The sequence below is a fragment of the Choristoneura fumiferana genome, chromosome 5, assembly GCF_025370935.1.
Source record: "Choristoneura fumiferana chromosome 5, NRCan_CFum_1, whole genome shotgun sequence".
Lineage (NCBI taxonomy): Eukaryota > Metazoa > Arthropoda > Insecta > Lepidoptera > Tortricidae > Choristoneura > Choristoneura fumiferana.
In genome coordinates this window covers 19,750,633-19,772,407 of record NC_133476.1, presented here as the reverse complement: position 1 = coordinate 19,772,407, position 21,775 = coordinate 19,750,633, and the positions used below count along the sequence as shown (strand labels likewise).

Sequence of the window (21,775 nt, the reverse complement as noted above, 5' to 3'; positions counted from 1 at the left end):
AGCGACATCTTGAAAGGTCAGTAAGATTCCATGCGCGGCTGAGACCAGAAAAAGTATAGCAATAAAACAACAATCGCAATAAGTATAAGTCGCATCACTTTACATAAATCGTCTAGTGCTTTGTGTTCAGTTTTTATCATAAGAAGTGCAAGTATTATTAAATCGTTATTAGGTACGAGATTTGTCCAGATCCCTTGGGATTTTTCCTGGATGTTTTCAACTTATTGCTTACTTAACCTTCATGTCAAAATACGTGAATCAGAGCGTCTAAAGTAATGAACTCAGTTCGCATGTCGGGACAATCAGTATCAACAAAAACCATTTTGTTTACAAATTTTCATGTTGGAAATACTTCCGTTTCTCATGCAAAAAAGCGAGATTATTTGGTTCTTTGTCTTGGTAGTTTGTTGCTTCCGTCTTCATATATACGTCAATATTTATGCTATTGATGTCTTAATACTGTTTCAAAATATAAATATCTTTTTGGGATAATTTCCTGCCAACCAAATGTTTCTACATATAAACATAGTCCACTCCACTGCCCACGAAGGCCGTAAGAAATTTCATTAAACATTTTTTGTGTAAATCATTTTATTTTGATTTGGAAGGGGTTTGGACTTTGTGTTTCGATATTCCCTGATGTACGCATGTTAAATTCCAAAATCCAACCCTAATAACCAAGTCTAGAAACGTGAAATTTCGCACAGCTGATCTATGCGCTGGCTTTATGCGATGATTTAATTATTGGGAACTATAAATAAAAATGAACTTAATTAAAACATAGCTAAGATACCTAATTCTTTGTCCGAGGAAGTACGGACAGCTCTTCCTTCAGTCTCCTGTGAACTAATGGTTCACGCAAACAAAGCCGTGAGGAAAGACTAGTCATATATAATGTTGAAAAAAAAAAGCTAAAAATCGGTACAGAACAAAATGAAACGCACTGGGTCAATAATGCTGATATATGACACGACGACTGACTCATTCAACTATAAGCAAACCACCGGATAAGATTGTCTCACAATACACTTGTTATTGTTGTTGTTTGAGACCCAAGGCTTTAGCCATCTGGACTTTTCAGAACTGTCCGATATTAACGTGTTATTATGTGCACTTAAGCAAGTTCTACATTCACCTGTTAGTTTTGAGAACTTTAACACCTGTGCCTGGACTATTATTAGGTACAAAAACAGTTTCCCACAGTTAATGCGTTTTGACGTGCTGGATGAAGATTTCAGAATCGACTGACTATTAATCATAGTTATATTTACAAACTAAAACGAGAAGCTTGCTTGCAATTGCCTCATTAGAAAACAGTTCAAGAAGGAGCCTATCCGCGACCTTTTTAGTATGATAGAGGTATTACTGAGAGATGTCGGTAAACTTAGTCCAGAAAAGGAGTTTCCAGCTACGTGCTGTTTTTGACAGAAACTCTGTTTTTTGCAGATAATCAGCAATGATGAAGCACTACGTTTTATTCGCGGCTACAGTCGTCATGGTGGCGGCTCACCATGGACATGTGAGTACTAATTAAAGCACAATCAATAGCAATTGACTATGCAATCGATAAAGGAAGTAGGCCATTCTTATGTCACTTTCTTTTGTTTAGTTATTCTGTCTTATCTTTGTTATCTGCCAATTGAATTTTTTTGCAAATTCCAGATATCGTTTTATCATTATTTTTGTCGATATTATCTCTAATGATTTGACACTGTAGAAAACTCCTACAATTTGAAAGTAACTTGCTTAATAAGATTGAGGAAAAAATGTAATATACGCAGACTTTATTCCTCAAATTGCAAATCCATTACGTCTTTTGTATTTACGATTTTTTCAGTTGTTTTATGATTTATTTACAAATGAAGAACGTAACACTAGTATGCAGCATAATTGCTCTATTGAGGAAAAAGGTTTATCCACAAGATACCACCTCTAAACTGCTGTGTTGTTCTATCAAATCACAGGTTCCCGAGCTTCGTGCCATTGCCTTCGTGGCAGATCCTAGGGGTCCCGATATACAGGGCAACGTGACCTTCACTCAAACCCATGACGGCAAGGTCCGAGTTGAGGGTACCATCCTCGGGCTCAACCACGGACAGTATGGTTTCCATGTCCACGAAAAAGGGGACATCACGGGAGGATGCCTGAGCACTGGAAGCCATTTCAACCCTGAACATGTAAGTGGGTAAAGAAGGTACACAAGCCTTCTTAGTTGTTGCGAAAATTCGGAATAAATTGTATTAATTGGTGTTTATTGCAATTAACCATGGAAAGGTTCAAGAAAGATTGATGAATACCGTTAAATACGTCCTCTTGAATACTCTTGATCCATGTTTGACGATGATTCAAAACAACGTGCTTCGGCCGGCTGTGATTATAAAATGTAAAAATAATCCAGAACTACACTCTAACAGTTTTGTCTTTACCTTGTGGATTTTTAACGTTTAAACTAAATTTTCGCTAAGGAACAATTTTTTTTATTGCTCAAAGGTCACTCAAAGTTTTGAAATGCACAACATTCCATTACAGAAACAGCACGGCCACCCCAACGACGAGGACCGCCATGTCGGCGATCTCGGTAACGTAGAGTTCGACGAGACTCGCATCGGCCGCATCGACTTCGTCGACAACCTGATCTCTCTCGTCGGCCCCCACAGCATCCTCGGCCGTGGCTTGGTCCTCCACGAGAGAGCCGACGACTTTGGACGCTCAGACCACCCTGACTCCAGGAAGACAGGGAACGCGGGCGGACGCGTCGCTTGCGGCGTCATCGGCATCCTGTAGGCTTTCGTTCTTTTCTTTATTTTCAATTCTACACCATTCATACTGACCAGTTGTAATTTTCCATATTTGAATTTATCTTTCGTTCTCTGTCAAAGTTTTAATCAAATCAAAAATTTTCAAACTGGCCAGTGTGATGTTTACCGATTCGTTATTTAGTTTCAGCTCTCTTAATGCTTTAATTATAATCATAAACGTTTTTTAGGTTAAAAAGACAGACTGCTTGTTGTTTGGAAATTAATAAATATTTATTATGCTCCCTATTGACAATGAATCTTATTACTAAAGCCGTTGCAATAACTTGATGTAGTGGTTCATATAGACTAGTAAGACTGGTTTACTGGCTCGCGCAATATTTATTTGTACGAACTGGTTTTAGCAGTCTTTCTCAATATAGATACCAGTAGGTTTGGTGGAAGTTGTTTTGTATCCCATAAGTTAATAAAGTGACGTATTGAATGTTGTGTTTCTTTTATATAGGGATCATGAAAAGACTTCAGGTTTAAAGATAATCCAGTTGGTTTTTACCCTACCGATGAGACAGAGAGCTTTGATAGAGGAGTTCCCACATATTCATGATCATGAACACACGCACACATATACACATAATCTAGAACGGCCATCGAAGCTATCATTCAAGTCAAGTTTCAAGGTGAACAGAAAACACAATTCAAACATTAGCTACGCTTATAAGACCCTGTGAGTGAATAATACTGCTTTAAAGCTCAAGTTGCAAGCAAATCTGATATAACTGCTATTTGGCTAGATATTAGTCGTTTTTTCATACGAAAAGACTAAAAATTCATTCATGTTCCTGATAAAATAAAACTTAAGGAGTAGAACTTAAAAATATAACAATCGAGTAAAATCCTAGTTCTCCTTTTTAGTTTTCCATACCCAAAGGTATACGGAACTCTATTAATGTTGCTACACTATCCGTCCGTCCATCTGTCTGTCACAGAGCCGTAACACAAAAAGAGTAATAGATAGACTGGTAAAATTTACACATAATATATTTTTTAATGCCACTACGCAATAAAAAATAATTAAATTAAAAATTAAGAGGTAAATTGAGGTAATACGGAGCTATCAAAGTAATCTCTGGTAATGTACCTGAGAAAATTAAATTAATGGATCTGCCAGCAATTAAAAGATTAACGAAAAGAAAAACATAAATACAACAAAGTACCTAATTTCACGAAATTAGAAAACGAGTAAAATGGTAGTTCTTCTTTTTCGTTCCTAGCGTTTCGCAGTGTATTTGCGAGATTACACTAAAACAGAATAGTCAGAGCTGCCTATGAGTAGGCCTGCTTTTGCTTTTATCAGACGTGGTCTTAAACAATAAGGAAAATCTTCTTTAAATCAGTCGTGTCATGATGCATGTTACAGTCCAAAGTCAATTGTTTTTGTATCTCTAGATCGGGTACTTGGATATTCCCCAAAGAAGGCTATGTACTTTTTTTCTGTTATAAAACTAGCTGTTTCACGATGTATCTCAATTTACCCTGGTCAATGAGTAGCAATTTTATTTTTAAATACGCCAAATAATTACTGGCAAGTTATAAAGAGGAGACACAGTCGATCAAATTGAATCATGTACTAGGGTGGAACCATTGTGCTACTATATTGTATTCCGATCCAATTTATGACAAGCGTAAACAAAGACGTAATTAACCCGACCATAGACATTTATTGATGTGAAAACTAGAACCTATTGCAAAATAATTACTTAATCTGTTTAGTAAATCGATTATTTATTAATTTACTTAATAGATCAACGTATTTTTGTCTATTTTATTATTTACATAACTTGATTTAATTCCAAAGACTGTTTATTCAATTATAAAAGCAGTAACTATTTCTTAATTTTAAGGAGAGTAAATAAAAATTGCTTATACATCCGCGCATTAATCGATTTTTAAAATGTCAAATTTTCCACCATCTCTACTTTAGTCTATGCTACTACAGATTATACACATGTTTCAATCAAGAAATAACGTCCGATTTAGACGAAGATTTTTCAAATGAAAAATATATATTGAAATCAAGTGAAAAAAGTGATTAGACATCTAGTTAAAAGACACGAATTAAGTATAGATAAATGTGTTATCGACTGGGTGTTTATACAAGAATTTTGATGAAATAGGTTTGTTTACACTTTTAATAAATTCGATATAGGCGTATAATGTCATGTTGAAATCATAGTGAAATTTAATTACTAAAAAGTTCCACCATGGTACATGAATCAGTTTGACTGAACATATTCAAGACAAACCGGCAAAGTGGTAGGCAGATTCGTCCACCGAAGGTTCCGCACAATTTTGTAGACAAGTGTTAAAATATACGCTATGAACAGTCGTATCTATAATAACCCAGTGTTAACCCAATTATGTATGTATGTAAACACTTTATTGTACAAAAGAAACGGAACATATACAATTGAAAATATAAATCATCCTTGTCTAGGGCATGATAAGAGTTCACCAGGCGCTGTTTTGCAATTTTGTGTTGGATGATCATTTTGCTTGATATAACTAAGTACTCAATTTTATCACCAGATATATAGGTCACCTAATGGCCGACACATGCCAGCTGAATTAGTTTAAAAAGCAACATAAATAGTAGGTATTTCATAATTATCTAGTGTTACAATGTAGATACAGACAAATGAAAGTCAAACAGCGAGATTACAAATAGGAAACTTATTTGGTATACTTAGACAATCTCAGTATAGGAATAATTTTATAGTCATCATCATCATCAGCCTTCTAGCAGTCCATTGCTGGACATAGGTCTCTTCCATGGCGCACCACTACACTCTGTCTTCAGCCCCTCGCATCTATCCGCTGCCAGCGACTCTCTAATATTTTTTTTTATTTGAATTTTATAGTATAAGGGATGGGCCGAAATTCGTTTTACATTCAGTTTAACCGAATTTTGGCAGCTTTTTTATTTTTACCGAATGTTCGGCCGAAGTTCGTATTCGGTTCAAACCACATTTGGTCCATCACTAATAGTAATTTAATTTAATTTTTGCGGGAGTCATTGTGACCGACGATCTACGACTTCTATTAAGGTACGCTTCCACTGAAGCGGAGCGGAGACTTGCGGACTCCAGCTTATCAACATTAGTAAAAATCCTCGTCTCGCCTAGCTCGCCTTTTAGTGTGACAATGAGCCGTGGGGGAACGTGTCAAAATAAATAAAATGTAAAAAGAATAATGGAGGAAATACATAATGGTCATTTGACATTTAACATTTAATTTTCGGTAAAACTATTAATTATACAAGCTTTTATGATCATGTAATCTACATATTGGCTTATAATAGGTTAGGTTAGGTTGATTTTATACCAATTCTGTACAATTGTCAATTTCTGAGAAATTTGCCTTATGTCAAATGATCAGAAATGATCATTATGTATTTCGTTAATTACGAGTATTATTTTGAAACTTTATGTACTTTAATATGTACCCGTGCCGCGAATTAACATTAGCATAGGGAATAGAAACTGACTGAGACTGTATAGTAGCTTCCACAATTTTTTACTCTTAAACTCACTTTTTGTCGGACCCTAACTGATTGCTCCTCTCATCTACTCAAAGGTTGACTGGTAGAGATCCCTTAAAGGGATAAGTCCGCCTTTGTACAAGTATCTCAAAGTTTGTCAATTGTGTTTTGTTTGTTTTATTTTGTACAATAAAGAGTTTACATACATACATGAAGCAGCAGTGCTTGCACTGTTGTGTTTCGTCGTGGAGAGTAAGACAGCCGGTGAAATAACTGGCACTTGAGGTATCCCATCTTAGGCCTCTAGGTTGGCAACGCATCTGCAATACCCCTGGTGTTGCAGATTTATATGGGTGGTGGTGATCTCTTACCATCAGGAGACCCACTTGCTCGTTTGCCATCCAGCCAAGTAAAAAAAAAAATACATAAACGATTACTATTTATTCACCTGCGACCTTATGGTAGCTACGTCTATGCAACGAATGTATGTATGTATGTAAACTCTTTATTGAACAAAATACGTAGACAAACTCAATGTAAATGTTCTGCAGCTCAGCTCTTACAGTATCTCCATGCTGTACAGGTAGAGTCATTCACGATGACCCGTGCCGTGGTTCTTATTACAATGACTTAATGTCTAATTTTGATAAAATCACGCGTCTTCGTGGATGGCACTAGGTATAAGAACATACCCATCACATAAGTACAACTATCACCATCATTCGTTTATTTTTGAACTAGATTTTGCCCGCGGCTTAGCCCGCGAAGAATTCGGTTATCGCGCGCTGTGCATTTGGAACTGTGCATTTTTCCGAGATTAAAAGTAGCCTATGTCACTCCCTGGCCCATAAACTATCTCTATGCCAAAAATCACGTCGATCCGTCACTCCGTTTCGACGTAAAAGGCGGACAAACATACAAATACACAAACATACAAACACACACCTCGCAATTATAATATTAGTATGGATGGATATATTATGATTTTGGGATTTTATCAACCACTCACATTCATGGCCTAAAAGGGTCATCCATAAATTTCGTCGCACATTTAGGGGGGGGGGGTCTGACAGTTTGTGACAACAGGTTTGCAATTTTCATAGCAATAGGTGTGAAAGGGGGGGGGGGGGTTAAAAATTGACAAAATTGGTGTGCCTTTATGGATGGCCCAGAAGTTTAGGCACATAATAAATAATACAAGGTGTAAAGTTCTCAAAACCACGCATATTTTTTGTCACCTGATGGTAAGTGATCACCGCCACCCATGGACACCTACAGCATTATTAGGACAGCGGATGCTTTGCCGGCCTTGCAATAGGCGATACACTCGCCTTTTGAAGGCTATATTTTATATCTTTTGATATTTTATTCATATCGATTTTTTTTTCTTTTTCAGGGACCCAGTGGAAGGATGGGGCAACAGCGCTCCAATATCCTCCCTCGCGCCTTCAATACTAATCCTCTCTTCCCTGTTCGGGCTACTTCGCTAACCACACGGCGCTACTTTTAAGTTACCGTATTTATTTAAGGAGTCACGAGTTCTCTTCTCAGTCATTATTAATTTGTACAACGCTCAAAATTCTGTATTTGTTCACTGATTTATCAGTATCATCATTGATTTCATGTTGCTCCAATCTCCGGAAAAAAGGTTAAATTTACCAAGTACTACATTTACCAAGAGCTGAAAAGAGAAGGGAAAGGGAGAAATTTCATTCTATGAATAGTGTCAGGAATTAATTATTTTTAGCACTTAGTACAGTCAAGGTCAAAAAATACCTATACACCTTTATGCCACTAATCGTAAGGTCATAATGGCTGCATAGATATTTATGCCCTCAACTGTACATGTACTGCATAAGCCTACTGACAAGAACAGTTAATATAAGCATAAGCGTAAACTACGAAAGTGAGTCAATCACAAACATAAAACACACAAACATCACGCCTGTATTCCCAAATGGGTTAGGCAGAGCACACGAAACGTTACCGCTGAGTCAATCAATCGAATAAATAAAAATATTTATTTATTTGATTCGGTACAATTACATATTGTAAACAGCACAATGGAAATTAATATACACAATGGAAACAATATGTCTACAATACAATTACAATAAAATTGCATTTAACATTCATGCACACAATTTGTTTAACTAAATACTAAGAAATACAAAAGAAGTAAATTTGCTAAGTACATCAATTCTTATTGCAACGATATTTTTCGATATTTTTCTATAATACATTATTCAAAATAGCAGATAGCAAACTATGTATCTATTGGAACCACTCAAAAATATGTTACTACGGTCTTATTGCATCGGAATAAGACTCTGTGGTACTTATTTTTGAAACTTTGAATAAGTTCATATTTTTACACTTGACTGTACCTTCTTGTATGGGTACTACGGGTAGCCAGTCTTTAAATAATGCCTATTTCAGAATAAGCTGTCACCACTAACACTCAACGACCGATTGAAAAGAGCAATAATTTATTTCATTATAAATACCTAAATAAACTTAATGAAAAATAGAGTCATTTTTTGTTATTCTATGACCTTACACCTATTTAAGTAAGGGAAAAGTATTAAAAAAACATTTTTAACAAGTAAATATCGATTTTCCTTTGGTTCGTAGAAAAATTAAAATTACGGGAGTGGATAATACAGTATTCCAGTGATTTCGAGTATTTTGAAACATCGTTGTCATTAGATTTAACTATAACTAATAATGATCTGTTTGAGACATTCCAACAAATTACATTATAAGCTTTTTTTCTATAAGTTACTTTTTTTATTTATTCATCTTCTGTACAAATCAGTACTTAATCTTTAAGTTTGTTTTTACCGATATAACATAGTTCAGATGTCTGTTTATTTTTGTATGACATTATGCCTTTGAGTATTTATCTAGTTGAATACTCAAAGCATTATGCAGATAAGCCAACAGTCAGGCACGTACGATTTTGTAATCAAAATATACAATTTAAAAAATAAAGTGTGTATTTAAATGAAATGCATGTTTTTCTTTACATTATGTACTAATTATGTAATGGTAAACTCGTCACACAAATAATCACACAAGCCCAACTTAAAACAAACACCATACCAAATGCTAACGCGTTTCAAACCCTTTAGAGGTTCGTCCTCAAAGCTACAAACGCCCGACCATAAATCCGTTGCCAAACAAAATGAATGATATACCTATTAATTAACATGCTGTGTGTCATTCATTATATACTAGTCTTTAATGTAAAATGTGGTACCCACATACTACATATTTTTCACTTCTCATGCTCTTAAAATGTTATTTTAGTCTAAGCATGTCGGGACTAAAGCTCCTTATTAATCTCTAGGGATTAGTTTTTTTTTTTTCAATTTAGTCTGGAAACCCCCAAACAGCCAGTCACGGTGTTTGTGTATGGAGGATTGTCGCCTTTTTCATTGATTGTGTATAGATAATTTTTATGGCGTGGAAATAACCTCAAAATGACAACTGTGCTAAAATATAACAAAAACGATTTAATTTCGTGAAACACGATTAATGATTACGAAAATGAACATATTTAATTATTATTAAGGATGAATTCATTTTATTGTGCATAGTCCAATTAGTTTTAAAATAGTTTTCAAGTTTGAATCTGTTGGCTAAATGTGCAAGCATTTAAAGCGTCACTTTACAATGAAAAAAAGAAAAAACTACGGAACCAATTTTGTTGCCATTTAAATTTTAAACAGATGTCCATTATTCGTATTGAGTGTACGTTGTAAAAAAGTAGTTATTGTAATTTTGTATAGAACGTCGTTTTTTTCCCTCGCATTCAAAGTGAAAAGTATTAAACGCGAGACTAAACAACCATAATGACACTCGAACTATAGCCGCCCTCGCTCTGCTCGGGTGGCTAAACATCTCGTGTCATTACGGCTTATTTGTTTTAGTCCCTTGTTGAACAATCTACTATTATTAACGTAAACGGGCGGGTGCAAAAAAATCTTTCACCAATATTTAAGACTATTTTTTACCCGACTGCCCGAAGGAGGGTTATGTTTTGCGAGCGTATGTATGTATGTATGTATGTATGTATGTATGTATGTATGTATGTATGTATGTATATATGTAAGTATGTATGTATGTGGGTATGTATGTCCATTTCTTTGGTCCTCGCTGCAGCCTAAACGGCTGGACGGATTGCAACATATGAGGTATCATTGGATTCGTCATAACTGTCGGAGTGACATAGGGTATATAATATTTCAATATGGCGTCTGCGAAAAAAAATATGGCGAAGGAATAAAAAAATATATTTCTAAATATTATTCTAAATATATACGGGTTATAATAGTTTTAATCTACTATTTTCACAGAAATATCAAAAAAGTATAAAATAAAAAACATTAATTTAATCTATTGATTAGCTTTTAATTGCCAGGCAAAGTTCACACAAGATTCAATTGTTATCGTAAATAAAGAAGCATTTTTATTGTACGGGACCCTTCAAACAATCCCGCACATTACTACGAGTATGCGCGGGTGCGCATTACTATTTAAAAGGAAACTATAGACGTAAGCATTTTAAAAGAAAACTCAGCGATCTTATTGGAAGCGGCTTAGCGCTCGCCGTAGTACTAATGAATCGAATCAATGATGTTCGAGTTTCTTCTCACTGACCCTGAGGGGCCGTGGGCTTACCGGTCGGGGCATTGGCCCCCTTCGGTGGCGTCTGTCGCTGGCCATTGCGATGGCCAGGTCGGTGGTTATGAGCGGGATGCTCTTGGCTTCTTTCTTGCTTCCTTTTTGACGCGGCGAGATCGAGCCCGCGGGGCGCGGCCTAGCGGGCGATCGTCAGCCTGCGTCTAGGGTCGTGGTCTCATGTCCGCTGGTTGTCATTGGGGGTGGTCGCCTGCACGATTAGATCGCGCGGCAACCTCCTCCCGTCGGGTGGGCGTGCGTGGTACGGCGCCAGCTCGCACAGGTGTTGGTGGCGAGAGCTGTCCGTACGCTCGAACATCTTCCTCGCTAAGTTCTCGATGAAGACGCTCAGTGGCTCCATCTTAAGGTCTCGTGCAATGATCTCATTTTTCACGTAGCATGGAGCGTTCACGATGGTCCGGAGGGTGAGTGACTGCTGAGCGGCCAGTCTCTTCTTCCTGCCTTCTCCCACCAACGCGTACCATGCAGGGGCTGCGATCTGATATATGCCTTGTATACTCCTATCTTCGCTCTTGTGGGCAGGTGAGATAGGAGGATCGGCTTCAGAAGGTTTCTGGCGGCACGTGTCTGCGCGATGGTGTTGCTGACGTGGTCGGCCATGTTGAGTCGGCGATCGATGGTCACTCCCAGGTACTTGACCGTGGGGGACCATTCGATGTCTTGGCCTCCGAACGTCAGGCGCGGTGGGAATCAATGATGTGGTGGTCTAGGCACTGTTTTAAAGATTGCCGTGTAGGCGCTATTAGCGCCTGCACGGCGGCGGGGTTGGAGACAATTCCTGGCTCGTTTATTGGTCTAAAGCTATGGAATTTTCCATCGCCGTGTTTTTCCACTGGCGTGATTTTCAAATGCGTAATATGAACTTGTACAATCAAGTTTGGGTTAGTGGAAAGTTTTGCTTGCTTTGATTGAAATGGGGCTCATTTGGCCGTAGGGATACTTAATTAACAGAGTTTGTTTGTTATGGACTAGGTAAGGGTGCGTCGTTGTATATAATCTTAATTAACAGAGTTTTAAATAACTTATGTAGTACTGGGGTAATGGTGCGGTATTATGTACGAGTACATAGCTATTCTTAAATAACATAGGTATATAACTTATATACTAGGGTAAGGGTGTGGCGTCCAGCACATTTATTGTTAAATAACTTAATTTTCTTAGACCTGAAATGCATATAGCCGGACGCAAATCGATATTATTGCTGTCGTCTTTAAAAATTCAATGTCTAATTTGCCATCTGTTGTTTCCCTGCAGCGTATACCTAGTTGTCTTTTCCCTGCCCTCAATCAATGCCACGTGGCTGGCTCATACGGGTCTCTGTAAGGGAAATTAAACGAAACAAAACTTTGGAGTGTTTGCCCGCAAGATGATGTACCAAATGTCTGAATTTGGTCACGGATGCACGAGGGGGTTGCTGCTTACGTTGAACATACTGTGCATTGTAAGTATTTCCCACTTTCAGATTGTCTTTGTGGATTTTATACTAAATTTGTGTTCAAATTGTGCTAGTTTTACTACTGTACATGTTTTTGGAATGTAAAATTATTATATTTAATGGAACACATCCACTCACCATAAGTTAAAATAAACCAAACAACTTCTCTTTGTTTGCCTACACGGCATTCATGTCGTCGAGCGACGTCACAGACATTGTCCACAAGACGCAGGCAGCATTACCACTTGGTACTGCTATCCTGACCCTTTGAGCGAGATAAGCGCCAGGTCTAGAGCCCTTAAGGCCCGGACTAACAAGTCTTTTAGCGCCCTTTTTGTGTCCCTTGACCACGGTCCCATCGATTCAAAAGCAAGCCCCGGAAACTCATGGTAGAGTCAATGATTTTTGAATTGTTAAAATTGTTCCTGTGAGTATCATTTTTATGTTTTGAATTGTAGCATTTTTTTCATATGGCGAGATTGAATTCCATTCCTTAGCAGTAACTAAACTTGCTTAATTATACGTTCTTGGCTATCGTATTTGTATATTTCCTGCGCCACTGCGTAGGTAATCAAAATGAAACGACCCAGTTTTATTTTACTAACCACCTGGAACTGGAACATTAGACTAATGCGCATTGTCCTATGAATCGTTAACAACCAGCTGTCATAAGCTTTAGATTTATGTGATCATAACGTGCTATGCTTTACCCACGGTTTCGATCACTTGAACCATTAAACCTGGCAGTTAAATTGAAATTCCCGGATTTTTCTAAATTTTAATGAAAATTTCCAAAAAGTACACCTTGGTGTTCAGTAATGTTGTAGGAAGAACACCCAGGCAATTTTATGTATAGGTTTAGTAGTTGAGACTTGGGGTTATGTACAGTCACCTGCATTAATATCTGCTACAGCAGAGCGTGCAAAAATATCTGATACGTCCTACCGGCCCTAGAAATAGAGTCGTATCAGATATTGGTGCAGGTGACTGTACATCCTATAATCGGAATAACGGTAGCCCTGCTGCAACAATCCAGACGGCGCTTCCTCACTGGTTAAAAACCTCATCATCATCATCATCATCTATATACGTCCCACTGCTGGGAACAGGCCTCCTCTCAGAACAAGAGGGCTTCGGCCATAGTTCCCACGCGGGCCCAGTGCGGATTGGGAACTTCACACGCACCATTAAATTGCTTCGCAGGTTGTGCAGGTTTCTTCACGATGTTTTCCTTCACCGCAAAGCTCGTGGTAAATTTCAAATGTAATTCCGCACATGAATTTCGAAAAACTCAGAGGTGCGAGCCGGGGTTTGAACCCACGAACCTCTGCTTGAGAGGCGATAGGTCAAACCACTAGGCCACCACGGCTTTTTTAAAACGGCGGTTAAAAACCTAGTAATAATAAACCATTTATTTCCGGCAAAGTCGCCCATAGAATAGATTTCTTACAGACGAACATACATAATTAAAACTATTTAGGTGACAAAACGGCGTGAACTTGTTGCGTCACCAGCTCTGACGTCGCACATGGCGCCCCAGAACCACTAGAACAGAACGTCTTTCAGCCAGAAAGCAGCACTCGCTGGTCACTCGATGGTCTCTATCAGCAACCGCAGCTGGAACACCTTCAGTGTATATCCGCCCTTCCAGCGGACGTAACCGACCATAAATCTGAGACTACGACATTTTGATGAAGACGACGCGACACATACAGTGCCCCAATTTGACGAGGCTGCCCTCAGCTCAGAGATTGAGTCCAAATTTACAGTCATACTGACTTTTGCAAGGCTTGCAAGCTTCTGTATCAATGCGAACCCCATATTGTTATGATTATTGATGGCCTAGGTGACAGCAGTCTTTATCTTCGGCTTCGCCGTGGTGGATACCCGCATACTCCACCAGTACGGCGAGGTGGAGGCGGCTGGGACGCTGGTGGGCGACCTGCTCATCATCGGCACCTGCGTGTTTCTGTTCGTGGTGGCAGTTTTTGGATGCTTCGGGGTACTGCGGAACAGCGTCAAGTTCCTTTACCTGGTTAGTTATTGTTTGAGACAGAATCCTACTTACTAACATAATAAATCTGAATTTATTAACCACAAGATGACTAAAGTACTTAAATATATGAGTTACTCACGTATTAATAGTCGAGGTATAGCTAACATGTTTCGAAACAATCCGTGGTTCGTTCTGAAGGCGAGCTCGAACGGAAAGCCTGTTCAATCTGACCTTGAGAAGGATCTTGATTCTGCCTATGCCTCAGTTTTAGTTTAATTCAAAGCTAACACCATATCAAATTACTCTACTTTGAAATAAAAACTTGCGTTAGGCAATTCTTCAACCTTAGCGAAATCATAGATCGATAGGGTGGAAACATTTAAAAAATAATTTATTGAAGACCTGTTTGCTGTTTCACCATTCACTTGTTAAGGTATTTTTATTGTATGTAAATAAACTACAGAGATGGGGTTGTCTCGTTGAAACTAGATTTATTTATTTATTATTCAATTTGTTTACACTGTATTACAGCTAACCAATACACCGAGAAACCAGGTTACTTAATAAACACTATACTATCAACTAATAACAATTATAATATAAATTACAATAACAATATTAACTGCAAAAATAAATAACACTTACAAAATGACAATTATGAGTAGTTACCAAACTTATACGCGTACGGTGGTCGGCCTATTGTCCATCACCTCACAAAACCTCAGACATTCTCGGCATACAGCTACCCATTTCCACACAAAAACAAGGTCATATTCAGATACAGACGCCAAGAGAGCATTCAGAAGAGTGAGTGCTTCAGATAACGTCTTCTAGTAATGACATACGAGTAGCTACCATTGACCATTGGCGTGTCGTCAGATATTTCCGTGGTAAAGCCGAAGCTATAAGATCGCTAACATTTCTCATAAATTCTACATGTCTTGTGGTTCTATTTTGTAAATATTGGGCAAGCCGATAGGGAATAGGGTTCTATGGACGCTTCGTCACTGATGAGTACTATCCTCGTTTTCAGTACATCGGTTTCCTCATGATCCTGGTAGTTCTGGAGTTGATGGTGGCCATTTACGTGGCTCTGCAGCGCTTTGGTCTGGAGTACAAGATCATGGACTATCTACGCGAGGGCTTCTACAGGAACGTGACTGACGACGATGCCCTGCAGCATCAGCAGCATTGGGAGTCTTTGCAGGCTAATGTATGCATGAACTATAAAGGGTACAATCTTACCATGGCCGCATTAGAAATGCGACAGGCAAAAATATATTCAAAAAATTTGGAATTGAAATAAAAAATACAAAAAGATTCCAAAAAACCAATCTTAACTTGATTGCTTAATAACGATATCTCTATCTCTATCTATGTCCGGGTGAGCGGTTAGTTCCGATGGAGTGCGGAAAAGTTTCTCGATGAGGGCTACGGCATAGATGTCGCTAGTGTCGCTGCTTAAGTTGCTAAATAAGAAAACAACACAAGATGAGATATGAGGTGCATAGGAGAAATTCGTGTCTGTATCGTTGTCCAGCAGTGGTGTAGCGGTATAGCACCCGGCACGGAATGCCGAGGACCTGGGTTCGATTCCCAGCGCAGGTCTTATTTTTCTGGTTTTTCTATGCATCTACATTTCAGTTTGTATTTGCGATATAGGTTTTACGGGATGACCGTAAAAGTAACAAAAAATTTGGAATTGAAATAAAAAATACAAAAAGATTGCAAAAAACCAATCTTAAAAATATATTCTTTTTGTACCTATTGAAAAGTATGAGACTATGCCCAAAAGCACGTTTCTTAAACAACCGTCACCGTCGCGTGCCATGCACGGAACGTCAATAACGGTGCCGATACACTTCTTATGGGTATGACCCGTTGACATGTTGGTTTAGTCCGTGTCGCATTACATTCCGTGCCTGATACGTTCCTTTTACGGTTATGGTATGATACGGTGTAGTGAGTTGAGACCATAACACGTTCACTGCGGGAAAAAATTTCGAAGATTAAATCGGTGCGTCGTAGGGAACATAGGATCCGACATTCGACTTTTTGTTAGAGCGTTTGCAAGTCGAAACGACCTGTTTGACATGCTCGTCTAAAAAGGTCATTATCTGCGTAAGTACAATGAATGTTGAGTCATAGAGTTGTTCTTGGTACAGTTAAGTTCGTAAGTAGATGCAATCACTCAAAACTATTTAAACATATGTGTACAACTGTCGGATCTTTTATGCCCGATATACGCAATGTCAAAAAAAATTGTCGATTGAATTTTAGGATTGTAAGGGTAAGGTCACAAAAAACATCGAAACACCGCGGACTAAATGTGCAAGTGATCTATTCGACCAGAAACCGCAGTGAACGTGTTAAACAATTAGTTTGCTTATCCGTGACCTTGCGATAGCTACGTTGCGACAAATGTGTGTTCATGCAGTTCCTGCACCTTCACACTGTTTATTTCTCATTTTTGTTGAGGCGTTGAACACTCCAGGTGATCATGTCAGCCTCATGGATGCTCGCTCAGTGCCTACACAAAAGAAGTGGTAAATGTGCCAACAGATGACCCGGGTGATTAATTGTGCATGAAACCCAAACCCCCAAGAACTCTTCTGAGTCTCTCAAGTCTGAGTTCCGAACACATTCCAACAACAAAACCTTCACACTGTAAAAACACACACCAATCACACAAACCCGACTATCGCCACCGCCACACTACACTGACGCCACGTTTCGAGCTCAACCAAAGCTCCTTCTCAGAGTAACACAATACCAACCTAAAGGTTACCTTCTTCTTGTTGACATAGACATAGAGATTTGAAATATAAGTTATATGTCAACGATTTTTTCTGTTTCTAGTACGAATGTTGCGGCCTGAACGGTCCAGAGGACTACCCAGCGCTGGGCGAGCCGATCAGCCTGTCGTGCTGCCCCCGCGCACACCGCGCGCGCACAGAGTTCGCACAGAACCAACTGTATCGCAGCTGTCTCACGTGATTCATCTTCCATTTAATTTTGCACATCCAAACCATATACATAAACGTTGAAAGTACCTAACTGTCTGTCACATGTTTTCACGTCTAAACTACTTGTACTTATTATCTATTCTGTGTCTAAACTAGAAATATAGATACTGTGTCGGTTCGTTTGGATTTAGTTAAAACTTAACGTACAGATGTAAGTCTGTAGGTACTTGTGACTAATAAGAGTAAAAAAGCTCGGGACAGTGTTGCCAACCTCATCATAGAGTAAAACTGTAGAAAACTGTAAATATCAAATAAAAAAACAGTAAATCTACATCTTTCTGTTATTTTGTAGTATTTAATGATAATTGGAGTAATAAATAAAATACATTATAGGGAAAGAATTAAGAACAAAAAACCATATAATCATAAAAGTTTTGATCAAATTAAATTTCAAAAGTCTCGAAGATACATTTACTCTACGACAGTAAAATAAGTATTATATAAAAACTAGTTTTGTTATGCTAATCCAGCACTTTAGACAAAATAGTCTATCTTGAAAATAGTCTATTATTATGACAATAAAGGTACACCTATGCAATTTTACTGGAGCTGACTAACTTACGGACTACGTAGCAAACAAAATGGATGACGGCATCTTAAATAAAAATCTGTAGATTTCGAGGCCAAAACTAAAAACTGAGAGAATTTCCCAAAAACTTGTAGATCTACAGTTAAAACTGTAGGTTTGGCTACACTGGCTCGGCAGCACCCTGCAGTACCTAATACACCAAAACTAACACTTTGTTTTCTCAAACTGCAGCTCCGGCAGCTACTACTCCGAAGGTTGTGAAGATGCCATTTTGTACGCACTCCGCGATTCTGCTGACTGCATGATCGGCATCGCTACTATGGGCTTCTGGTTTGAAGTAATTCTTAAAATCATTCTATCTAAAATCACAACTGAATGAGGCAACAGGAGGCATATGTCCAACAGTGGACGATAGGAGTGATATGATGATGATGATCTACAATGAAAATTTGATTGCTTAGTAGCGACATCTCTTGTCTGTGTGATCGATTAGTTCCAAAAGAATGTGACGTCTCTCGATGAGAGCGAAACATAGATGTCGCTAGTGCTGCTGCTTAAGTAGCGTAGTGGGAAAAAGCAACCTGAGATATGTGTGCATAGGAGAAATTCGTGTCTAGACTCCTGTCCAGCAGTGGTGTATGGGTTATAGTACGCAGCACGGATTGCTGAGGACCTGGGTTCGATTCCCAGCGCTGGTCTCTTTTTCTGGTTTTTCTGTGCATCATGTCTAAGTTTGTATCTTCGAGATGATGCTACCTGATTTAAGCAATATTGAAGGAGTGATTAAATCCCTTGGTTTTGTCAAATCAAAACTATATAACCTGACTGCTTAGCATTGCATGCATATTCTTTGGGATTAGTGTCTTTTGGTCATTAAAACTATTTTTATTTTTTATTTTTATTCAGTACTTAGACTTAATTATATTCGTCCACATTTTGTAGTTTTGGTTTGTTCAAAAATATTATTTAGAGTATAATTAGAATGTCATTGACTTTCATGTAGTATACAGTCAGCATTAAAAGTAGCGGGTGCCTTTTTACTCTGTTGTTTTAACACATTTGTCAAAGTATGCTGTTAAGTACCATTAGCTAAATAAGTGGTATATCAATTTTTAAACAAGTTCCTATCAAATGAATATGTCACTATATTCGATCTTTCAAGTTGACAGACATGTCTATAGGCATTATTATTTTTTGACATGCACACGATTATCAACTTTAGGGTGGTAGACCACATATTTGGCTGATGGTACGGTGCTGTAAAACGACGAAGTAAAAAAGTATGTAGCTACTTTTGATGCTGACCATACATTGTCAACTAATCATAATCAACTTGAAAAAGTATACATATTTGCATCTGACACGTACATAAATCACTAACCTCCTCTTTCACCATCCATTGATTAAATTTATCCATCAAATAAAATTAATCAATAGATGGTGAAACAGCCCCTGAGTCTACCAAAGTAATGAAATTCTTTGTTTTTCAGATCACTGGGATAGTACTGGCAACGCTTGTGGCTAATAACCTGAAAAACAGAGTGCAGGTTTACAAGGAAACCACTAAATATTAAATATCTACGTGAAATGCAAACATAAAATCATTAATCTTTGTAATGACCTACGTAGGTAATTTTATTATTTAAATGGTTCAAAATTTCATTTCTATATATTAAAGAGTAAGTACTTTAAATTTGTGTAAAAAAAATATTTAGCAAATGTGCATGTATTTTCGAAAAATAAGAAAGCAAAACCACCGCTTTATCTACTTTCAGATTGATTTTATTTGATGTTTGTTCGTTTGTTCGATTTCATAAATAAAAAATCCGAGATATTTCATCTGTGTATTAATTTAATGAAATAAGTACGTAGTTCCTACAATGACATATCCTTTCTGGTAAGGTGTAAGTTTTTATTTAAGAAATAAAATAATAAATAAAAAACACCAAAAAACCCGACTGCCATATAAAAAACCGAAAGAGAAGAAAGCAAGTCTAGAAGTCTAGAATTACCCATTACTGAGAATTTTTGAACCGTTCACGAGTTTAAATGAGTTTTTTATTTTTTATTTATTGAAAACCAGATAAATACTTAGTTATCTCACCCTCATGTCAAGGTGAAAAATTGTCCTCTTCGCTTATTACAAGCACTATGTATTTGTAAAATACTATCAATAATTTAGATTTAATTGCACTGTGCGATATCGAAATACGTTAAAAAACTGGGTGCCCCTTGAAATGTCGACAAACTATTTCTCGAATTTTATTTCATCGAAAAGAATTCATAGAATATTCAATACTACCTAATATTTTCTCTTGGAGTAATTTCACTTTATCGACTATTCATTACATTTTAAAACAATTATTAAAACAACAGTAAAAGGATTATTATTTGTTTAAAAATACATTTCATCAACTATTAATGAGATAGAACAACTAAATATCGCTGTTTATTTCTTCGCAGAGCAGTGAACCATAAAATAGTTTAGGTTAGAACTACGACCTCAAAAAAATCGCTACCATAAAAATAGGTTAGGTTAGGTTAGAACTGTGACCCTAAAAAAATAAACCGGTACCAGAAAAATAGGTTAAGTTGAGTTAAAACCGCGACCCCAACAAAAATAAATCGCTGCCAGAATAGTAGGTTAGGTTAGGTTAGAACTGCGACCCCATCAAAAATTAAATCGCTACCAAATAAGTAAGTTACGTTAGAACTGCGAACCCATCAAAAATAAATCGCTACCAGTAGATTAGGTCAGGCTTGAACTGCGATCCCAACAAAAATAAATTGCTACCAGGAAAGTAGGTTAGGTTAGGTTCGGTTAGAACTGCGACCCCAACAAAAATAAATTGCTACCAGAGAAGTAATTAAGGTTAGGTTGAAACTGCGTCCTAACAAAATTAAATCACTACAAAATAAATAGGTAAATTTCATTCAAAAAAGTATGAAATAATAAATCACGAAATGACGTTCTGTCAGAGTATCTATTAAATAATATTTCCAGAAATTAAAAATCGGTGATTTAAAAATACTTATTTTTAATCATTCGGGGTACCTAATGAATATTCGATGAAATGAAAAAATAGGAAACATGGACTTTTAACTGATATTCGATTAAAAGTTTGTGATTTAAAAATACTTATTTTTAATCATTCGGGGTACCTAATGAATATTCGATGAAATGAAAAAATAGGTAACATTGACTTTTAACTGATATTCGATTAAAAGTTTGACGACATTTCAAGGGTAAACCCAAAAAACTACATTAGAATTTATTATGCAATTCATCACATAGCAATGTGATAAAGTCTAAATAAATCGTCAACATATATATGGCATTGAAGGACAATAAAGACATTAGGTGCCCTGAGGCTGTATTGCCTATCGCTTCTGACAATCGCGATCGCAATCAAATGACAGATTTCGCATACAAAAACTGTCATTTGATTGCGATCGCGGGCGTCAGAAACGTTAGGCAATACGGTCTCTGGTTGATTGCCACCCCAGAAAACTTATTAAAAAGTAAAGGAAAGTCAACTGTATGCAAAAGAAGTATGGACGATATTGGCAGTTAAAGAAGTAGTACGGTGGATCAACTAGACAAAGACAAGGCCCTCAATTATGGGGAAATGGACATCTGGATTCCCACGCTCTATATATTGTGACTTGGTGAAGCTAGCAGCGGAAAACGGGGCGACAAGCGAACAGCTATCATCCCATAACGAACCAAACACTGAGCTAAAAGTACAATCAATATACAACTTACACTAACTTGTTTGCTAATGCCG

At 37.5% G+C, this 21,775-nt stretch overlaps 2 protein-coding genes across 3 annotated transcripts in view; both read left to right on the top strand.

Moving 5' to 3' along the window:
- LOC141428346 (uncharacterized) overlaps positions 1-9,306 on the top strand; it is a 24,606-nt gene extending 15,300 nt beyond the window's left edge. The window contains exons 2-5 of the mRNA XM_074088306.1: positions 1,447-1,519; positions 1,965-2,177; positions 2,530-2,780; positions 7,691-9,306. Coding sequence (XP_073944407.1) covers positions 1,457-1,519; positions 1,965-2,177; positions 2,530-2,780; positions 7,691-7,784 — 621 coding nt within the window. The 5' untranslated portion in view covers positions 1,447-1,456 and the 3' untranslated portion in view covers positions 7,785-9,306. The remainder of the gene's footprint in view (positions 1-1,446; positions 1,520-1,964; positions 2,178-2,529; positions 2,781-7,690) is intronic.
- A 2,567-nt stretch (positions 9,307-11,873) lies between these two features.
- LOC141428345 (23 kDa integral membrane protein-like) lies at positions 11,874-19,824 on the top strand. 2 transcript variants are annotated; one of them, XM_074088305.1, is made up of 7 exons: positions 11,874-11,973; positions 12,256-12,442; positions 14,283-14,471; positions 15,466-15,645; positions 17,292-17,425; positions 18,219-18,324; positions 19,478-19,824. In XM_074088305.1, the coding sequence occupies exons 2-7, from the start codon at positions 12,368-12,370 to the stop codon at positions 19,559-19,561; spliced, it is 768 nt and encodes a 255-aa protein (XP_073944406.1). In that variant the 5' UTR covers positions 11,874-11,973; positions 12,256-12,367; the 3' UTR covers positions 19,562-19,824. The 2 variants fall into 2 exon arrangements, with proteins under 2 accessions (XP_073944406.1, XP_073944405.1); XM_074088304.1 differs by lacking the exon at positions 11,874-11,973 and adding an exon at positions 11,992-12,089.
- Positions 19,825-21,775: the final 1,951 nt, after the last annotated feature.

What these genes read in the sequence shown, in the direction of transcription:
- LOC141428345 (XM_074088305.1), top strand. Translation starts at nt 12,368, where the DNA reads ATGATGTACCAAATGTCTGAATTTGGTCACGGATGCACGAGGGGGTTG. An exon ending in CTGTATCGCAGCTGTCTCAC is followed by an intron (nt 17,426 to 18,218) that starts GTGATTCATCTT and finishes CTCAAACTGCAG; the next exon opens with CTCCGGCAGCTACTACTCCG. An exon ending in CTATGGGCTTCTGGTTTGAA is followed by an intron (nt 18,325 to 19,477) that starts GTAATTCTTAAA and finishes TTTGTTTTTCAG; the next exon opens with ATCACTGGGATAGTACTGGC.